The 19,273-nt window shown below is 32.3% G+C and overlaps 1 protein-coding gene across 3 annotated transcripts in view; it reads left to right on the top strand.

The window, feature by feature from the left end:
- The window catches only part of LOC140451697 (adenylate cyclase type 6), a 3,083,308-nt gene that overhangs the window by 3,055,259 nt on the left and 8,776 nt on the right, over positions 1-19,273 (top strand). Inside the window, exon 27 of one of the 3 annotated variants that reach the window (XM_072545553.1) lies at positions 15,191-15,453. The exons of the other annotated variants lie outside the window; for them this stretch is intronic. Coding sequence (XP_072401654.1) covers positions 15,191-15,229 — 39 coding nt within the window. The 3' untranslated portion in view covers positions 15,230-15,453. Of the gene's footprint in view, positions 1-15,190; positions 15,454-19,273 lie in introns of those variants that run through there. 3 annotated transcript variants of the gene reach the window in all.

Here is a 19,273-nt window from a genome sequence, read left to right as displayed (position 1 = left end):
TTGTATCAGTAGGGAGGAAATAGCGTAGGAGCAGAGGAGCATGGAGCACCTGCCCTAATTTGCACCTGTCCCTAATTAACACCTGCCCTAATTTGCATAAACCTGTCCCTAATTTGCATACACCTGCCCTAATTTGAATGTGCTCCCTAATTTGCATACACCTGTCCCTAATTTGAATGTGCTCCCTAATTTGCATACACCTGTCCCTAATTTGAATGTACTCCCTAATTTGCATACACCTGTCCCTAATTTGAATGTGCTCCTTAATTTGCATACACCTGTCCCTAATTTGCATACAGCTATCCCTAATTTGCCATACCAGGGGTCATGCTCCCTAATTTGCATAAGCTTGTCATCCTAAATATAACCTGGTGTTAAAAGTTAGCCAACTCAAAGTAAAACAATTCCAATTGAATTAAGTTTCAAAATAATAAAATTAACTTATGGTACCTACCCTAATGACACTAGTTTATAAATATCCAGGATTACTAAATGATAAAGTTCTTAAAGATATAAGACATATAGTTTCAAGAAACCCACTCAAAAATTATTAATTTTTACTAGTAGTAAAACAGAGAAATATTTTTTTTCAATATACTTAAAGCATTAAAAATAATACTTAAATAACCCAAGCCCCTGGAATTAATTTATAGATAAGCAGGAAAACATTAATATCCTTAAAGTCCATGTATGCAGCTATTTTGTTATAAAGATATCAAGGACTATTTAATGGTCAACTTTAACGAAAATGTCCGTATCCACTACGTTGAAGAAAATTGTCCATGTAGAACCAGGTACTGAGAATTTGTTGCTTTGGACCGAGTACGCTTCCGACTTAAAATAGAAAAAACCGCTAAAATATTAATCATGTAATAAATATAAAACAGAGAAATAAAATACATTCATAAAACATTTTTATTTTTACTACTCCTTTCACTAATTTTGAGACAGATTTTACAAAGAAATTTAGAAAAAATTTTAATCACAATTAATACTGTTTGTATTAATTTACTACATAAATTTTAGACCACAAATATAGTATTGCCAAAAAGCCTCATATCTGTTTCATAAAAGTTTCAAGAATAAACAGCCAAAAATCAATAATTTATAAAAAATGCATTCATAAAAAAACATTTTTTATTTTATTCTTTTCACTAATATTTACTGTATTTTAACAAAGAATTTGGTCACTATATAGCTATAAGAACACATGTTAATTTTTTAAACACTTTGTACTGGTTCAGATGGGTCTCAAGGTGCAGGAACATTTGTTTTCAATTAATATTGTATACTGGTACAGTTGCAACTCCCAATAAATGAATCTTGTCTTTTAAGTAATATTTTGTTATATGGGTAGTATAAATTTTGCAGCCTGCAATAATTAAAGTGGTACCTTTTCCTTTAATTAGTATGTTATATGGGTACATATAAATAAAGAAGTTAGCAAATTAACTACTTATGTTGGTACCAATGAATGTGGATACAAAGAGAATTAATTGTAGTAATATATGCACAGATGCAACTAGCATCTACCTTGTCTTTAAGTGAGTAGGTATATAGAGCTACTTATAGATAAATTGTACAACAAGCAATAAATAAAGTAACACCTTTTCTTTCAATTAGTATTGTGTAGTTGGATAGGGGTACTGAATGCATAAACTTTGCAGTCTGCAATAAATGAAATACCCTTTTTCTTTCAATTAGTATTTTGTAGTTTTATATGGGTACATATGTAGCTGCTTGAAAGAGGCCTGAAATTAAGTTAATAAACTGCTGGTAGCACTACACAGGTGAGGTTCTTTAAGATTTAATTAATGTGGGTAGCAGGTATTGAGACACAAAGAAAATTATTAAAGATTATGTTTGTAGAAATTACCTTTAGTAAGAGGTAAGTAGGGAGTGGGTTGAGTCTAAGAAATAAGGTTTATTTTTCATTGGTTACACCACTACATAGCAATTCAGAGAGGGGTATAGGACTGTGAGAGGGATTAGGATCCTATAAAACCAATACCTGCTCCATTATATGATTATTATTTTTTAGTGACAAACCCAAACAATTTAAGTTTAAAAAGTTATTAGTTTTCTGTGAAAAAACCAAAATAAAAGTATCCAAGTTTAGTGTTCCTATTAATGGAAAAAAATCTGCAAAAAAATCTCCTCATTTGGAGGATAGTGTTAACTCAAGCATAGAGTTTGTTGAAGGCGATATGGAAAACCATTGTCCGTTAGGATTTAAAGAATTCCAGCAGAAGGTTTCCTGTTCATCCACACCAGGCCAATCAATAATGGATTCAAGATATGATAATATGTCTGAAGATAGTGCTTCCGAAGATGAAGAAGTTTTAAAAGTGTCAATGAGTGAATTAAACGGGTCAATAGAGGAAGGAAGTGCGCTTAATGCGACAACGGACTACGATGGTATTGATAAAACGGTAGTAACTTCCGATCATGATTTTAAAAAACTGTTAACAGAATTTGTAAGTGCAAATGAAAAATTTTTAAGTGACTATAAAAACTAAAGGGATATTATTTTAAAAAAACTATCCAGCTATGACAGGAAAAAAAAGAGGGCTCGGCAAAGTTTACAAATTTTGAACCAAAAAATTGCTACATCCAACAAATTATTAACAAGTATTCATTCATTGTACGAGTGAAAAGGTAAAAACTAATACTTAGGATTTCAAGACTTGTTCAAATTTAATAGTGAAATTTATTTTGTAAGTGATAATCAAAAATCAATGTAATTTAATCAATCAATGTAATTTTTATTATAGAGTTTAATATTTATCTAATGACAATATAAGCTACATATCTTCCTTGATGTATTAACTGTTATAATTCCATATAAAAGACAAAAAGACTTTTAAGTCTTCTATGTGTTTTTATAAAAAACACATAGTAGCCCTAAAAGTCTTTTTGTCTTTTATATGAAGTTATAGCTGTTAGTACATCAACAAAGATAAAATATTGCTTTGTTTTCAAAAGAATACAAAACTTTTTTAAACTTAAACTATTTTAGTTTGTCACTAAAAAATAAAAATATACACAATATTCTGCCTTTTTTCTTAGTACCTAGGTTAACAATTATCTGTTTGATCGACTCAATTGATAAAACATGAAAAATACATATCTTCCTTGATGTACTAACTGTTACAATCTTATATAAAAGACAAAAAGTCTTTTTGTCTTTTATATGAAGTTATAGCTGTTAGTACATCAACAAAGGTAAAATATTGCTTTGTTTTCAAAAGAATACAAAACTTTTTTAAACTTGAACTGTTTTGGTTTGTCACTAAAAAATAATAATATACACAATATTCTGCCTTTTTTTCTTAATACCTAGCTTAACAAATCAATTGAGGTTATACCACAGTACAGACTGTTTCATGGTCTCAATTGATAAAAAATGAAAAATAATGACTTTTTGTGAAATTTACATAAATTCTTTGACCCAATTTGACAATCGAAATCATGTTTTTGTATAAAGTATAAAAATACTGTTAATTTCTAAATAAACCAACACATGAAATAATTTTTGTTTTGACATATAGTTTACAGCAAATTTCAAATACAATATTTGTATTACATTACAAAGTAAACTAAATAAAACCTTTTTGCTTGTTATTAAACATGAAATAATAATCGTAGATTACTTACTTTTTGACATAATTTTAAATAATCCAGATATTTCACAAACACCCACAAACAGACACACACACACACACATACACCATTTTTTTACGAAAACAAACAGAAAAAACACCAGATTTTATTCAAATATATTAACAAACGAACCGCCATTTTATGTTACATTACTAAAACAGACATGACCAGTAAAATATTTATTTATTATTTGAACACTTTTCAGTCATTTAGCTCCATCTATAAATTAAAACGATAACCTCTACTCAACGTTTAAATGTAATCTTGGAGAGTTTCTCCATTGAAATTAAAGATGGCGCCAGCAGTACCCTACCGTACTTCTTAGCTGAATTATTTCAAATAAAATGGGCCAGGATTTTAACGAATTTTTTTAATTTATCATAATTTTTTAAAATAAAAGGTTTTAGATAAAAAATTAAATGTTTTCGAACTTGGAAATTAAAAGAAATGTTATTGGGATCTTATTTATATTATAGTTAAAGTCCGAAAATTGGATTTTTTAGTGTTTTTTAACTTTTTATATCAAATATCTCTGGATCCTTAGAAGATAAAAGGCCCAAATTTTTACAGTATTAGTAGGTAGATAATATCAAGTTCCTGGTAAAGTTTTTTTTTGAAAAATACGAAAAAAAAACAAGTAAAACAAAGTTTTTTGGATTTTTTGCAAGTATTTTAAAAAATCTCTGCGGAACTAAACAATACATTTCAAAATAAAAAAAACTGCTTTGGGTTCAGAGATATGGGACATTTTGTTAACATTTTCATTAAATAAAACTTAAAGAATTAGAACAACAGACTTTTTTAAAAATTTATATATTTGTATAACCAAGTATAGTACCTATTTAATTGTATAGTCTATGCATTACACAAAAGACAGTGGTTTATAAACACTACGAAATATAGTTTTGTTTCACACACAGCGCAATGATGTCCAGATATTTCATTATATCTCCCACTAACATGGCGGCTCACATGGGCCGATGGGACATCGCTTGGTAGTCCTTGCAATACACTAAAAAACAAGATATGCACAGTGGAGTATTGTCCAAAATGTAATAATGTTCTGTAATGCATATAGGGTAACTTTGTTGATTAACTAAAAACCATCTATTATCTATATTACTAATACTAACAATTTTTTCGTCAATTTCGGAATTATCTACTTCTAAAAATTCACTGTCAATTATTTCGTCAAGATCAATTGTTGATGCCTCACTACTTAAATCGTCTTGTTCCATGATTTCTCTATCTGCTATGGTAAAAATTTAACTGACCGATCTTCACCTATCACTAGTTTGCAGGTGTAATTTACATACAGTTGCCGCCACATTATAATTTACATACATACTGGTCTCATTTTTATAGAGAAAGGCGGAAAGCAGAACATCTGTTAAACAACTGCTACCTATTTTATATTTAACTGTTTTTAATTTGTGAATGCAATCTGCATATATCTGCCCTTACAATATAATTTGCAAATATACGGGTGACATAGTCGCAGCTTTTTATTTGTGATATTTATATAAAGAAAGGTGGAAAGGAAAACATCTGCGCACCCACATAGAGGCTATAGCGCAGGAGTAGGGGTAAAAAAGGGTATTTAAGCTTGGGTGAAGCATTCTAGATGTTTAAACATATAAGATGAATCAGTGTACGTGCGGTAAAACTTTTTCGCGGTCTTATAACCTTCGTAGACATATGACTCTATGTAATAAGAGTCACTCGCGTGTATTTATCTGTAACAAATGTGGAAAGACTTTCACACGAGGTTCTAATTTACAACGTCATGAAGTTAGTTCGTGTTACGCCGCTTGCCCTATTCCGAGAAAGAGACTAAGACCAATAGGTGTTGAAGTGCTTGAGAATGGTGTTACTAAACTAACACATGCATTTAAAAACAAAAAAGGCATTATACCGATTTATAAGTAAATCTAACAAAATTTCCTATTCCGGCTTCATGAATGAGGTTAAACCAAAAGTAATAAAAATTCTTAGTGACTATCTTCTTCAACACACGGCTCTTAAAGTTAACTGTGAACTGTTTGCAGGTGTAATTTACATACAGTTGCCGCCACATTATAATTTACATACATACTGGTCTCATTTTTATAGAGAAAGGCGGAAAGCAGAACATCTGTTAAACAACTGCTACCTATTTTATATTTAACTGTTTTTAATTTGTGAATGCAATCTGCATATATCTGCCCTTACAATATAATTTGCAAATATACGGGTGACATAGTCGCAGCTTTTTATTTGTATTATTTATATAAAGAAAGGTGGAAAGGAAAACATCTGCGCACCCACATAGAGGCTATAGCGCAGGAGTAGGGGTAAAAAAAGGGTATTTAAGCTTGGGTGAAGCATTCTAGATGTTTAAACATATAAGATGAACCAGTGTACGTGCAGTAAAACTTTTTCGCGGTCTTATAACCTTCGTAGACATATGACTCTATGTAATAAGAGTCACTCGCGTGTATTTATCTGTAACAAATGTGGAAAGACTTTCACACGAGGTTCTAATTTACAACGTCATGAAGTTAGTTCGTGTTACGCCGCTTGCCCGATTCCGAGAAAGAGACTAAGACCAATAAGTGTTGAAGTGCTTGAGAATGGTGTTACTAAACTAACACATGCATTTAAAAATAGAATAGCATCATACCGATTTATGAGTAAATCTAACAAAATTTCCTATTCCGGCTTCATGAATGAGGTTAAACCAAAAGTAATAAAAATTCTTAGTGACTATCTTCTTCAACACACGGCTCTTAAAGTTAACTGTGAACTGTTTGCGATGTTTTACAAACCCGAGAATGAGATGTCAGATATTAAGTCAATGAATACATCTAATAAAATCTTCACTTTGAGTAGTCACATATCCGACATGTATGATGACTTTGCTGAAGCGATAATGACACAAGCATCAGAGTTCCAGGAGAAAGATTCCAACTGGGCACTTCAGGAAATTCAATTTCTAGATGTCAACATTAACAAATTCAGTACTGTTTCTGCATCAGCATATATTAATCTTCCATCGCAGATTAAAAGAAAAGGTGCAATTTTAAATATTCAAAACAAAGATAGCATGTGTTTTGCTTATTGTGTGATGGCTGCTATATTTCCTGCTAATGGTGATCCAACAAAACCAGAGTCATATCCTCCTTGTGACACACTTCTAAATTTTGATGGTATCGGGTCCCCGGTTAAGTTAAAGGACATTAACAAGTTTGAGATTTTAAACAATATATCAGTTAACGTTTACGGTCTTTAATCATATTTTAAAGAAAACAAGATGCAATATGAAGTTGTAGGTCCACTTCACTATACTCAACAACGTAAACTTACACATGTTAATCTTTTATTAATAAATGACAATAATCAGAGCCATTATTGTCTCATAACAGACTTGTATCGCTTAGTAAAAACTCAAAAGACAAAATATGATGGAAAACAATATTTCTGTGATGGGTGTCTTCAAACTTTTTCAACCCTTGAAAAGCTGAAAAATCACCAAGAAAATGATTGTTTACACATCTCTACAATACTTCCAACCAGTGAATTGAGAGTTAACAAGTGTGGTGAAACTCTTCCATCCAATATTCTAAAATTCATCAATATTGAAAAGACAAGCCAACACCCGTTTGTAATTTATGATGACTTTGAGTCGATTCTTAAGCCAATACATCATTGTGATCTATCAGATGGACAATCCTACACAATCAAAGTTGCAGAACACCAGCCTTATTCATTTTGTTTCTACCTCAAGTGTTTTTTTGATGATAGTTTATCAAGATTGGAAACATATCAGGGTGAGGATGCTGCTAAAGTGTTTGTTCAAAAGTTAGATGCTTTAGCTATTAATTTATACCAGAACCATCTAAAGCATATCAAACCAATGGTGTCTTTGACTAGTGAAGAAAACAAGAATTTTCAGAATGCCATCAAATGCTCCATTTGCCAGAAATCGTTTTTCTCGTTCGACAAAAGAGTTCAAGATTATGATCATCTTACAGGATTATACAGAGGTGCAGCACACAATTCCTGCCACTTAAATTTTAAGGTACCTAATTTTATTCCAATTCTATTTTATAATTTAACAAATTACGATTGCCACATGTTTATTAAGGAATTAACGGCCAGTCTAACTCTCAAGTCTCGTGCGTGAACAGTTGTCGTGCTTACACGTGTATCTTAGAAGTTTAGTACAATCAATCGTTTTAAAAGACAATATTAATTATTTGAAAATTAGTTATAATTGTGGTTATAAGGGTGTTGTGAAAGCTTAGTGCATTCATATGGAAGTGGATGATGGGGGGAAACCCCCACCTCTACCGGATCCCCCAGAAAACTTAGATCTAGGAAATAATCAGATAAGTGGTTCAAATCATTTAAATTTAATTATAGATTCTCCTGCATTAAATCGAAATACTAAAGATAAAAAACATAAAAAACAAATTATATTAAAGGATAAGATAGTTGAGGCTAGTTCAAATCCAGAATCAAGTTTTTCCGTTCACAATAATAATGAAACGATCAAAAAAGTAAAAACAACATTCCTTTATCAGTCTACTGATATAGGCCCGTTTCAGATTTACATTGAAAATAATATGGATAATTATACAGGCCAATTAAACGCAATAAAAATTGGAGAAATAATTTTAACTTCACATCCGGAATTAGATAAAAAAATAAAACAAATTCAATCGATAGGAAGAAATCGAATTCGGGTTTTTTGTAAGGATTATTTGAGTGCTAATGTATTGTTAAAATCTCACATTTTAGAAAATAAAAACTTGTCTGCATATATTCCTAAATTTTTAATATTTCGATTAGGAATTATTAGATTCATTGATAAAGATTTACCAGTTGAATATTTAAAAAATAAAATTAGGGCCTATGATTTTCATTGTAAATTTGAAGTGGAATTTCTTAAAAGAATGAACCGAAAAGTAAAAAACTCGGATAACGAAACAGAATTAATACCTACAAGTACTATTTTGGTTTCCTTTAAAAGTCAAACTTTACCTAAGTATATAGAGATTAACAAAGTTCTTTACGAAGTAGAAGTTTATAAACAAAGGGTTGTAATGTGTAATAATTGTTACCGCTATGGACATATTAGTAAACAATGTCGAAGTAAAATCAGATGTCTTAAATGCTCTCAGAATCATGACACAGTTACCTGCCCATCAGACGAATTTACAGTAAAGTGTTTTTCTTGCAATGGAAACCATTTTACTAATGATTTTAATGTATGCACGGAGTACAACAGACAAGAAAAGATTAAACAAATGATGTCACAGACAAATTGTTCATTCAAGGATGCTAGTAGTAGTATTCCAAAAAAAAGTTATGCAGATATTGTATCTAAGCATTTAGCTTCGAATGCTGTTGATAATAATATAATTAATTCTAATTCACAACAAAATTCCTCAAATTCAGTTAATGTTCATGTAACTTCAACATCGGCCAAGCCCGTTCCACAAATATCACACCAATCCAATACGCGATCCATTTTCCAAAGATCAAACTCCCATTCATACTCTCAAGCCCAATTAAATAACTTAACAAAAAAAAGTAAAAGATCTTATCCTTTATCTCCCGATCCTACATTTTCAGCGCATCAATCCATTATTAGTTCAGTTAATCTTCCTTTTAAGAAAGGGGGAATTTTGAGTTCAGAACAATATCAGTCCAATATTCAAAATGAAAATAAATCAGAAAATGTCATAAGAGAAACCGAAAATAATGAAATTGCAAATGTCATTTTTCAGATAGTTTTATCAACCATAAATACAATAACGCACAAAAATAAATTAGACATACAGGAAAACGAAATTACAAATATTATTAAAACTAGTTTAAATAACCTTTTTGAACATGGATCATATAACTCTATGTCAATGGAACCTTAAATCGGCAAATTCAAATAAAGAAAATTTACAATATTTGTTAAATGATCATAACATCGATATAGCTTGCTTGTCAGAAACTAGATTTACATCCAATAAATATTTTAATCTTCCAGGTTACAACATTGTGAGGGATGACCGTTTAGATCGCAATGGCGGGGGAACGGCCATCCTTATTAAATCAAAACTTTTGTATACAGAATTACCTATCTCTGTTTTACTACCTAATTGTAATCAATCATCCATTATTTTAAAATGTAATGATAAAAAAAATATTACCATTGTATCGCTTTATGTTCCACCAAAAACTAAAATTTCGTTGCATATTTGGGATCAATTCTTTAGTTCTTTTAATCCACCTGTAATTTTTACGGGAGATTTTAATTCACATAATATTGCCTGGGGTGGGCCAAACACAGACCACTATGGCATAACGCTTATGAAAGCTCTTGACCGAAATAATCTGGTATATCTCAACGATGGATCACCTACATTCATAGGAAATTATTTGCAATCTCATTCTGCTATCGATCTGACAATTTGTTCTCCTTGTATAAGACATTTACTTAATTGGGACACAATAAAAGATCTTTATGGATCTGATCATCTACCATGCATTACAAAAATATATTTGGCACCCAAAGTTAATAAATTACTATCTTGTAGAAAATGGAATATTAAAAAGGCAAACTGGGATATATATTATATGGAGTTTCAAGAACAGTTCAATAAAACAGAAGTTGGTGATTACAATTCTTTTATAAGAACAACTGAAAATGCAGCAAATCTTTCTATACCTAAATTTAAATCAAATAAAAGTTCAAATAAAAATAAACAATGGTGGAATGAAAAATGTCAATTTTTAGTACAGAAACGAAGAAACAGTTTGCATAAATATATGAACAATCCCACACTAGATAACTTGTTAGAATATAAAAGAACTGATGCTATAGCAAAAAAAACCTTCAAACAAAATAAAAAAAAATAGTTGGGAAAATTATTGTAAATCTCTCAGCAGATCGGTACCTCTTAAGAATATATGGAAAAAGGTAAATAATTTTAAAAATCGAAAATATTCAAATCAAAATCAATCAGATCATGATGAATGGCTTGCTGAATTTCACAGCATTTTAACCCCTCCATATGTATCCCCTGACCCAACCTTTCTTGATTGTGTAGATATAAGAGAACATAGTATTAGTGAACATTATCTCACCAACCAGTTTTCACTTCAAGAATTAGACATGGCACTCAAAAAATCTGCCAATACAGCTCCAGGTTCTGATAATATACATTATCCTATGTTGTTTAATCTTCCTAGATCAGGAAAAATTTACTAAATGATATTTGGTTAAACAAAGTCGAAATACCGTCTCAATGGAAAAATTACATTTTAGTTCCCATACTTAAGCCAGGAAAACCAAAAAATCATGCATCATCATATAGGGCTATATCTTTAGCATCATGTGTTCTAAAAACATACGAAAGAATGATAAAATCTCGACTAGAATTTTTTTTGGAATCTAATAATCTTATTCATAGTACTCAATTCGGATTTCGAAAAAAAAAGTCGACATATGAAAACCTGGGCACTCTCATTACAGATATTCAATTATCACTCTCCAATGACCAGTCAACATCAGCTTTATTTTTAGACATAAAAGGGGCATACGACAACGTGAAATTAGACATATTATATAAAAAAATGTGTCAGATGGGAATTCCCCAAAGTCTATCTAAACACCTATATACTCTATACAGTAATAGAAATTTATTTTTCAGAGAAAACCACTTATTCTCTGAATGCAGACAAACATCTATGGGTTTGCCACAAGGTGGTATATTAAGTCCTATACTTTATATTATTTACACAACTGATTTAGTTGTTGACATCCCACATAATATATCAGTTTTGCAATATGCTGATGATATTGTTATTTACACTCGTCACAAATCCATCGAGATAGGTCATAATCAACTCAATTATGCAATAAGAAATTTAGATAATTGGATTTTCAATAACGGCTTATCAATTTCCGAAGAAAAATCAGTATTAGTTACTTTTACGAGAAAAAGAATTCGGTGTCCTCACCAAATAAAATTATCAAAATATTTGTTTCCTTACAAATCTTCCACTAAATTTTTAGGAGTAATTTTAGATTGTAAATTAAATTGGAAAGAACAGATAAATTATGTAATCAAAAGAACAGAAAATAGTGTTAATTTATTAAAAACTTTCGGTCATTCCTCCTGGGGAGGGGATCCAAAAATAATGTTACTATTTTATAGAACACTCGTTAGATCTATTTTAGATTACGGATCTTTATTTTACCATTCAGCTGCAGAAACAAATCTTATAAAAATAGATAAAATAAAAAACAAATGTCTTCGACTCAGTATTGGATACTTGGGAAGTACGCCTGTAGACGTTATGGAAACAGAAACATGCGAACCGCCATTGAATCTTCGGAGAAGATTTCTATCTGACAAATTCGTGTTAAAGTTAAGAAGTCAGAAATCCAAGTTATTGGTTAAAATATCTAGTTTAGCTGGTTTGGTCTTAACATCTAAATATTGGGATAAGAAAAAGGTACCATTATTAGTTGAAAGTTTTATTACCAATGTACAAAGATATGAAGAACTTTATAAATCTAATGGAATCCCTTTATGGAATTATTCTTATGAAATATTTCTTTCCCCAGTTAAGACCCATATTAACGCTCGCTATTTGTGTCAAAACAATATTATTATACAAAAAGAATATTATCGGGATTGTATAGTAAAATGGAAAGAGTATGAAAAAGTTTATACTGATGGATCTAAATCGGAACATGGAGTTGGCTGTGCAGTTTATTATCCTTCCAAAAATATTAAGTTAATATACAAACTATCAGATATGATGTCAATTTTCAGTGCTGAGCTTATTGCCATAAAATTAGCAATTAATCTGTGTTTAGAACAAGAAGAAGATAAATTTGTCATATTTACAGACTCTAAAAGTTCGGTAGAAAAACTTAATAATCTGTGTTTGAATCCTAATTTAAATTACATTCTTCTTGATATTTTGGAATTGTATCAAAATATATCAAGTAGAGGAAAACAAATTTATATATCATGGATAAAAGCCCATTCAGGTATAGAAGAAAATGAAGAAGTGGACTATTTTGCAAAATATGGTGCAAAAAATGGAAGAATACTTAGATTAAAAATACCAGAGTCTGATTTTATTCCAATTTTTCGAAAGGAACTTAAGGAACAGTGGCAGATAAAATATAAATGTGGAGACAAAGGACAGTTTTTTAAGAATATACAACCAAAAATAAGGGACAAACCATGGTTTGAGAATACACGTAATCGATCAATTATTCGGATAATAAGTCGAATGCGCTGCAATCATGCACTATTTCCAGCTTATAAACATAAAATAGGTTTGTTAGATAATAATAAATGCCTATGTGATGAAATAGCCGATTTACAACATATTCTTTTAGAATGCCCGTTAAAAAAATTAGAAATTGATCAGTTTTATCAAAATTTAATATCGTACAAAATAAAATTTCCAATAAATGTTTCAAATCTATTGACATTAGAGGATAATAGTATCTATCTAATATTAGTATCTAATATTACTTTGTAAGCAGTATTGCGACATATGAATAAATTTGTAAGCCTAAAACGAAAAAAAAACAAACAAAAAAAAACAAAAAAAATAAAAAAAAAAACAAAAAAAATAAAACAAAAAAAAAACAATATATACAAAAACAAAAAAAAACAATATATAAAAAAAACAAAAAAAAAGAAATCAAACCGATAAATGAATAATATTAAACAATAAAAAAAATACTAATAAAAAGAAATTAAAAATAAAAATAAAAGAATAGTTACAACGTTATATATATACTGATATCAAAAAAAAAAACATTAAAAATGAAAATAAGTAACCAAAATATTTAGGCATTTACTAACACACAAAAAATATTGTATCCCAATTTAACATGTATAAAATATTAATATGTATATAATGTAAACAATGGAAATGGATGATAAAACTATAAGAAAACTTGACTGGCCTTTTGGCTTTGCCAGTGCCATTAACTTAGGAAAAAAAAATTAAGGAATTAACAACTAATGGGGAGTATTTATCAGCTATTGCGCAAACTAAAGAAAAGTATATTACATTTTCAAAATCTGTTCTAGTACACAAGAGTGATGATTCAAAAAAACATAATGTTTATTTAAAATTGAGGTTTGTAGATTCATTTAAATTTTTAGCAAAGTCTTTAGATAAATTAAGCCAAAAATTAGAGTCTAGTCAATGCAATGAAATAAGGAAATATTTCCCAGGTGAAAAAGAGTTCGGTTTAATGCGCCGTAAAGGTGTATTTCCATATACATATATTGAAAGTTATATCAAATTAGAAGAGAAACATCTACCATCTAAAGAAAAATTTTATGATAATTTAAGGGGAGAACATATAACTACAGAAGATTATAACAGAGCACAGGAGGTCTGGGATCATTTTAACTGCCAATCTATGGGGGATTATGGAATGCTGTATTTAAAATCAGATGTACTTCTACTAGCTGACATATTTGAAAATTTTAGAAAGGTATGTCTCAAAGAGTACAAATTGGATCCTGCACATTATGTTACAGCCCCATCTCTAACATGGGATGCTATGTTAAAATATACCGATATCGAGCTTCAGCTTTTAACGGATGTTGATATGGTACACTTTTTCAACAAAGGGATCAGAGGAGGCGTGGCTATCTGTACGAAACGTATGGGTATTGCAAACAACAGATTTTTAAATAATTTCGATCCAACAAAACCGGAAACATACATAATGTATCTAGATGCCACTAATCTCTACGGCGCCGCCATGAGCCAACCTCTTCCTTGGGGAAATTTTAGATGGTTAAATGAATAAGAAATTGACCAATTTAATGTTTTTAATATTGATGATGATGGTGAAAAGAGGTATGTGTTGGAAGTAGACTTGCATTATCCACCCAATATGCATGATCAGCATAACGACCTACCATTTTGGAAGGGTTGGAGCAAAATCTTTAATTGCCAAACCAGAATTTAACTCATTATCAATATTCAGCGAAAATTTAGTTGCAATTCATTTAAATAAAACCAAAATTATTTACGATAAACCTTTCTATATTGGTTTTTCTATTCTGGATGTATCTAAAACATTCATATATGATTTTTTCTACGGGTATATTAAAAACAAGTACCACAATAATGCTAATCTTCTCTATACAGATACTGATTCGCTCATTCTAGAAGTACAAACACCAAACTTTTATGATGATATGAACAAAAATCTACGTTACTTTGATACATCTAATTATTCGGAAAATAATCAACATGGTGTATACAAGACAACGTCTATACTTGGAAATATGAAAAATGAATTTCCAAACACCACCATTAAAGCATTCTACGGTACTGGAGCTAAAGCTTATTGTATTGAGGCTAATACAATTGTAAAAAAAGCAAAGGGTGTTTCCAGACATGTTGTTAAAAACCAGCTACATTTAAATGATTATGTGAGAGTTATTCAAAACAAAGAAACCATCTTTATAAAAATGTATTTTTTTAGGTCAGAAATGCACACTGTTTACACCGAATTGCGAAATAAGGTATCACTAACATCCCGTGACGATAAAAGATATGTTATTCCTGGTGATGTCTCTACTTTGGCTTGGGGCCATTTATTAATTAATCAGCATGAAGGTAATATAGATGACCTTTTATTTTTTGCGAATGAAATGATAGATGCTCCTACATTATATGACTTAAATAATATCCCCAATGAGGAATTGTTCCAAGTTGCACCTTTTTATTATGACTCCTACTTATAAATTGTTTTTTGTTATCTGTAATTATATTTAAGGATTAAGCATATGTATATTTTTGTGTATTAATAAAACACTTGTATATTAACATATTTTTTTATTTAAAACTTTAATTAATTCCATTACCAGAGGAACTATTGACAAAGTTCAACATATAGCTATATAATAAAATATTGGAGATAAACCTTTTTCATCCTTAGGACTTTCATTATAAAGTTCTAACCAGCCGGAATCAGTGATTTTTTCACTAAAATGTCTAAAACGCAATTTATATTTGGTACTAGCTATTTGAGCTTGTAAAGTTGGTAGAAAATTGTTTTCCGGATACGATTTCATTCTTGTCCATTTCGACGGCCACGTGTCATTTAGTACACCATTACTATCAAAACACACAAAAGTTTCTTTGACATTGATTGGTTCTTGAATTAAGAGCAAATTTCCCACAATTGCTTGTAAAACAATAAAGTTTAATGATACCATCATAATAATAGCTATTTAGAATTTAACGTCTATTTATAGTAAATCTAACTTTGGACGTGGGGAGTCCCATTTATGTGGCGGGGATTCCAATAATCCATCACGATAACCTACAAAACAATGAGATAGTCCCATAGGTCTAGTCTCACTACAAAATGCACAAAATTCAAATACCAATTTCCATCCTTTAAATATTAAGTTTCTTCGAATAAGTCTAGTTCCAGACATTTTACGACAAACGAGACAAAGCTTTTGTCGTACAATATAAAAAGAAAGTCTCGAAAATGTTTTCCATTCGTCACTCCTATAGCTAAGTAGATTATCACAATATTTATATGGTATGTTCGCTTCGTTTATTATATTTGAACACATAATTAAAAGTATACAAATTAGATTTTGTGAGGGACTCTAACGAACTGGTTTATGATTTAGCTTAACAAGTTTCAACAGGAATGAGTCCCCGCTAGCTGATAAAGTCTTACACACCTTGCTTGGTACACTCTAGTGTTAATATATTATTAGGAGTGGGGGTAATAAGCAACACACCTGCAACCGGTGGCAATGGGGGTAGGAAGGATATAAGGGAGGACCGTCGTTAATTTAAACAGTATAGTTCGACTCGAGCAGCCGAACAGTACGGACGTGAGAGAGAAGCGTGCTTAGGTGGGGGCGACTGACCTGTTGTCAACGGAGCTTTTCAGCTCCCGGTGGGTAAGACACCGAGTGTGGCATAGGCACTTGTCCTACATATTAGCGAAAAGCGGATGCGAGGTTGTTACTAGTTAAACCGTCGAGGAGCTGTTTTTATAGGCTCCTCGCGGAGGCTATAATAGCTTCGCGTTTGCGAAGAATTCGGGATCACCTCAGTGTGTCGTCAGGGATGACACTGTAAGGCCTTGACATTTGACAAGGTTGGACAGAAACGGCCCCTGCTCCTGAGGTGTGAGAAACAGGAAGAGGATCCCTCACTGTGAATACAGGGAGTGAACTACCGCGAGGTACCTGGGACGGCACCCAGTAAGCCGTACTGACAGCGGTCAGTCGGTGGAAAAAAAACAGAGTCGTCTAAGTAGAATTTTCTTATATCTTATGACCTATTTGTTCACTGCCTTACGGCAATATGAGTGATATTCCCCCCCCCCAGAAAGTGTTGTCACGCAGGTGACAACACAAGAAGAAGAAGAGAATGATTTAGCCGAATCATCAAACCCCTCTGTTGACAGCTCGATCGAGCTATATAATAAATTTATTAAATCGACTAATCCCGCGATCGACGACATAGAAATCGTAATATCTGACGATGACTCCTATCTGCCCGAGTCGGAAGAAGAAAAAAGCGAAATCGACACCGATGACGATATCAATACGATGGACGCCATCGACGAAGAGCCGAACCCAGCTGCAGAATCGCGCGAAGCCCCACCCCCAACTGTAGTAGAGACACAACCCGCCGTGGACAACGTCTCCAAAAATGAAGCCGAGCCCGAAATCGGCAAGAAAATGAAAAGGCTAAGGCCCAAAGAAGACTCTTCGGAAGACGAAGAAGTAAAGAAAAAGGCCAGAGAAATGGCGGAAAGGGAAAAGGCCAATGAGCTTTTAAGGTCGGTCAATGTACTGACGGAACAGATCAAATCCCTTAAAGAAGAAAGCCGTATCCGCGAGGAAAAGGCAAATAAACAAATCCAAGACCTTCTCGCTCAGATGACTGAGCTGAGAAACGAAAACAAAGAAAAGGACAAGGAGATACAAAAACTTGTACAACATATAATGGCATTAACAGCAGCCAAGGAGAAAGAAGAGTCAATAATGGAAATCGACCCGTGGAAAGCCTCCCTCGATAATGACGTTGTAAAGCTAGTGGAACTAGGAATCGGTTCACCTCCCCCCGTAAAGCCATCCGGTAGCAAAGGCAAGCCTAAAGAGCCGGAAAGAATCATAACAACCAAATAACCTGCAGGTTGGACACAAGTCCAAAACAAAAAAGGAAAAAAGACAGGCACCACTACTGAGAAATCAGACAGTAGTGTGAAAACAAAAATAAGCGTCGCCGAAAAGCAGACGCAGATAATAAATCAGAGGAAAGATATCGAATTTAACAAGGCTGCGAAAGAGGCTCATGAAAGAAGCCAGAAAAAGAAAACTGCCCAAAATAACTTGAGCAAAAATAGCCAAGTTGAAAAAGAAAACGACGTAACAAAAGACTCACCGCAAACAAGCGAGGAGCCTATAGTAAAAGAGCCGAAACCACCGGCGATAATCCTAAAAACTGTAGGAGAACACCAAAAAATCCTGCAGAGAGCAGCCAACCAAGGCATAATATCAGTCAATAAGTTTGCACGATCAGGCAGATCGATTGTTATTAACACAAAAACCAGAAAAGATTACCTAGGAATGGTACACATCCTAGAAGAACACAGTCCAAAAGTAGAATTCATCGCATATCCCATAGATAGCGATAAACTAAAAAGAGTCATTATAAAAGGGCTATCTGCTACTACTAGCACAGTAGCAATTAAAGACGAACTATACAATAAAGGAATAGAAGCAACAAGGGTGATCAATATGATCTCCAAAAAAGCTGATAAAAAAGTACTGCCACATTTCATCGTCACCCTCAAAGAGGAAGACGTTGCAAAAATTAAAAAAATATCTGATATATGCTACATGCGCATCTATGTGGAGGATGAATTCAAAATCACAAAAGACACCCTACAACTGTCAAGGGTTCTATCACAGCTCAAAGGCTTGCCATTGCGGATCCAGATGTGTAAAATGCGGAGAAAACCACATCAGTAACGACTGTGAGAAAAGCCGGGAAACCGACCCCAAATGTGCAAACTGTGGTGAAGCGCACACAGCAAATTATAGAGGATGCTCTAAGGCCCCCAAAAAGAAAACACCTGCCCCAACAAGACCGGTAGGAAGACCCATAAACAGCGCTCCAATCAACAAAGGAGTCAGCTACGCACAGGCAGCGAAAAAATCCGCTGAAACCACCTCAGAATCTCCAGCACAACCACAAGAAGTGTCGGTACAGGACGCAGCTACCCTCATCGCAAACTTCCATACAGAGTATAATAACAAAATGATGGAAATGATGTCCATGATGGACAAAGCAACAAAAATGATGACTGCATTTGGAGAAGCCGTCCGAAAATGTTAGCAAACCAAAACGAAGATCTACGCATTGGGTCATGGAATTCCGGCAGAATATTCAAAAAGATCAACCTTCTGGATGAAATAATAAACAGATTAGAGCTCGATATCGTAGCCCTTCAAGAAACCAAACTAGTGGAAAGGAAAAAAACAAAATTTCCAGGCTACGATATCTATAGAACGGATCATAGAGC

Source organism: Diabrotica undecimpunctata, chromosome 1, assembly GCF_040954645.1.
Source record: "Diabrotica undecimpunctata isolate CICGRU chromosome 1, icDiaUnde3, whole genome shotgun sequence".
Classification (NCBI taxonomy): domain Eukaryota; kingdom Metazoa; phylum Arthropoda; class Insecta; order Coleoptera; family Chrysomelidae; genus Diabrotica; species Diabrotica undecimpunctata.
Note: the sequence above shows the minus strand (reverse complement) of the source record. Positions and strands in the feature narration are given on the sequence as shown.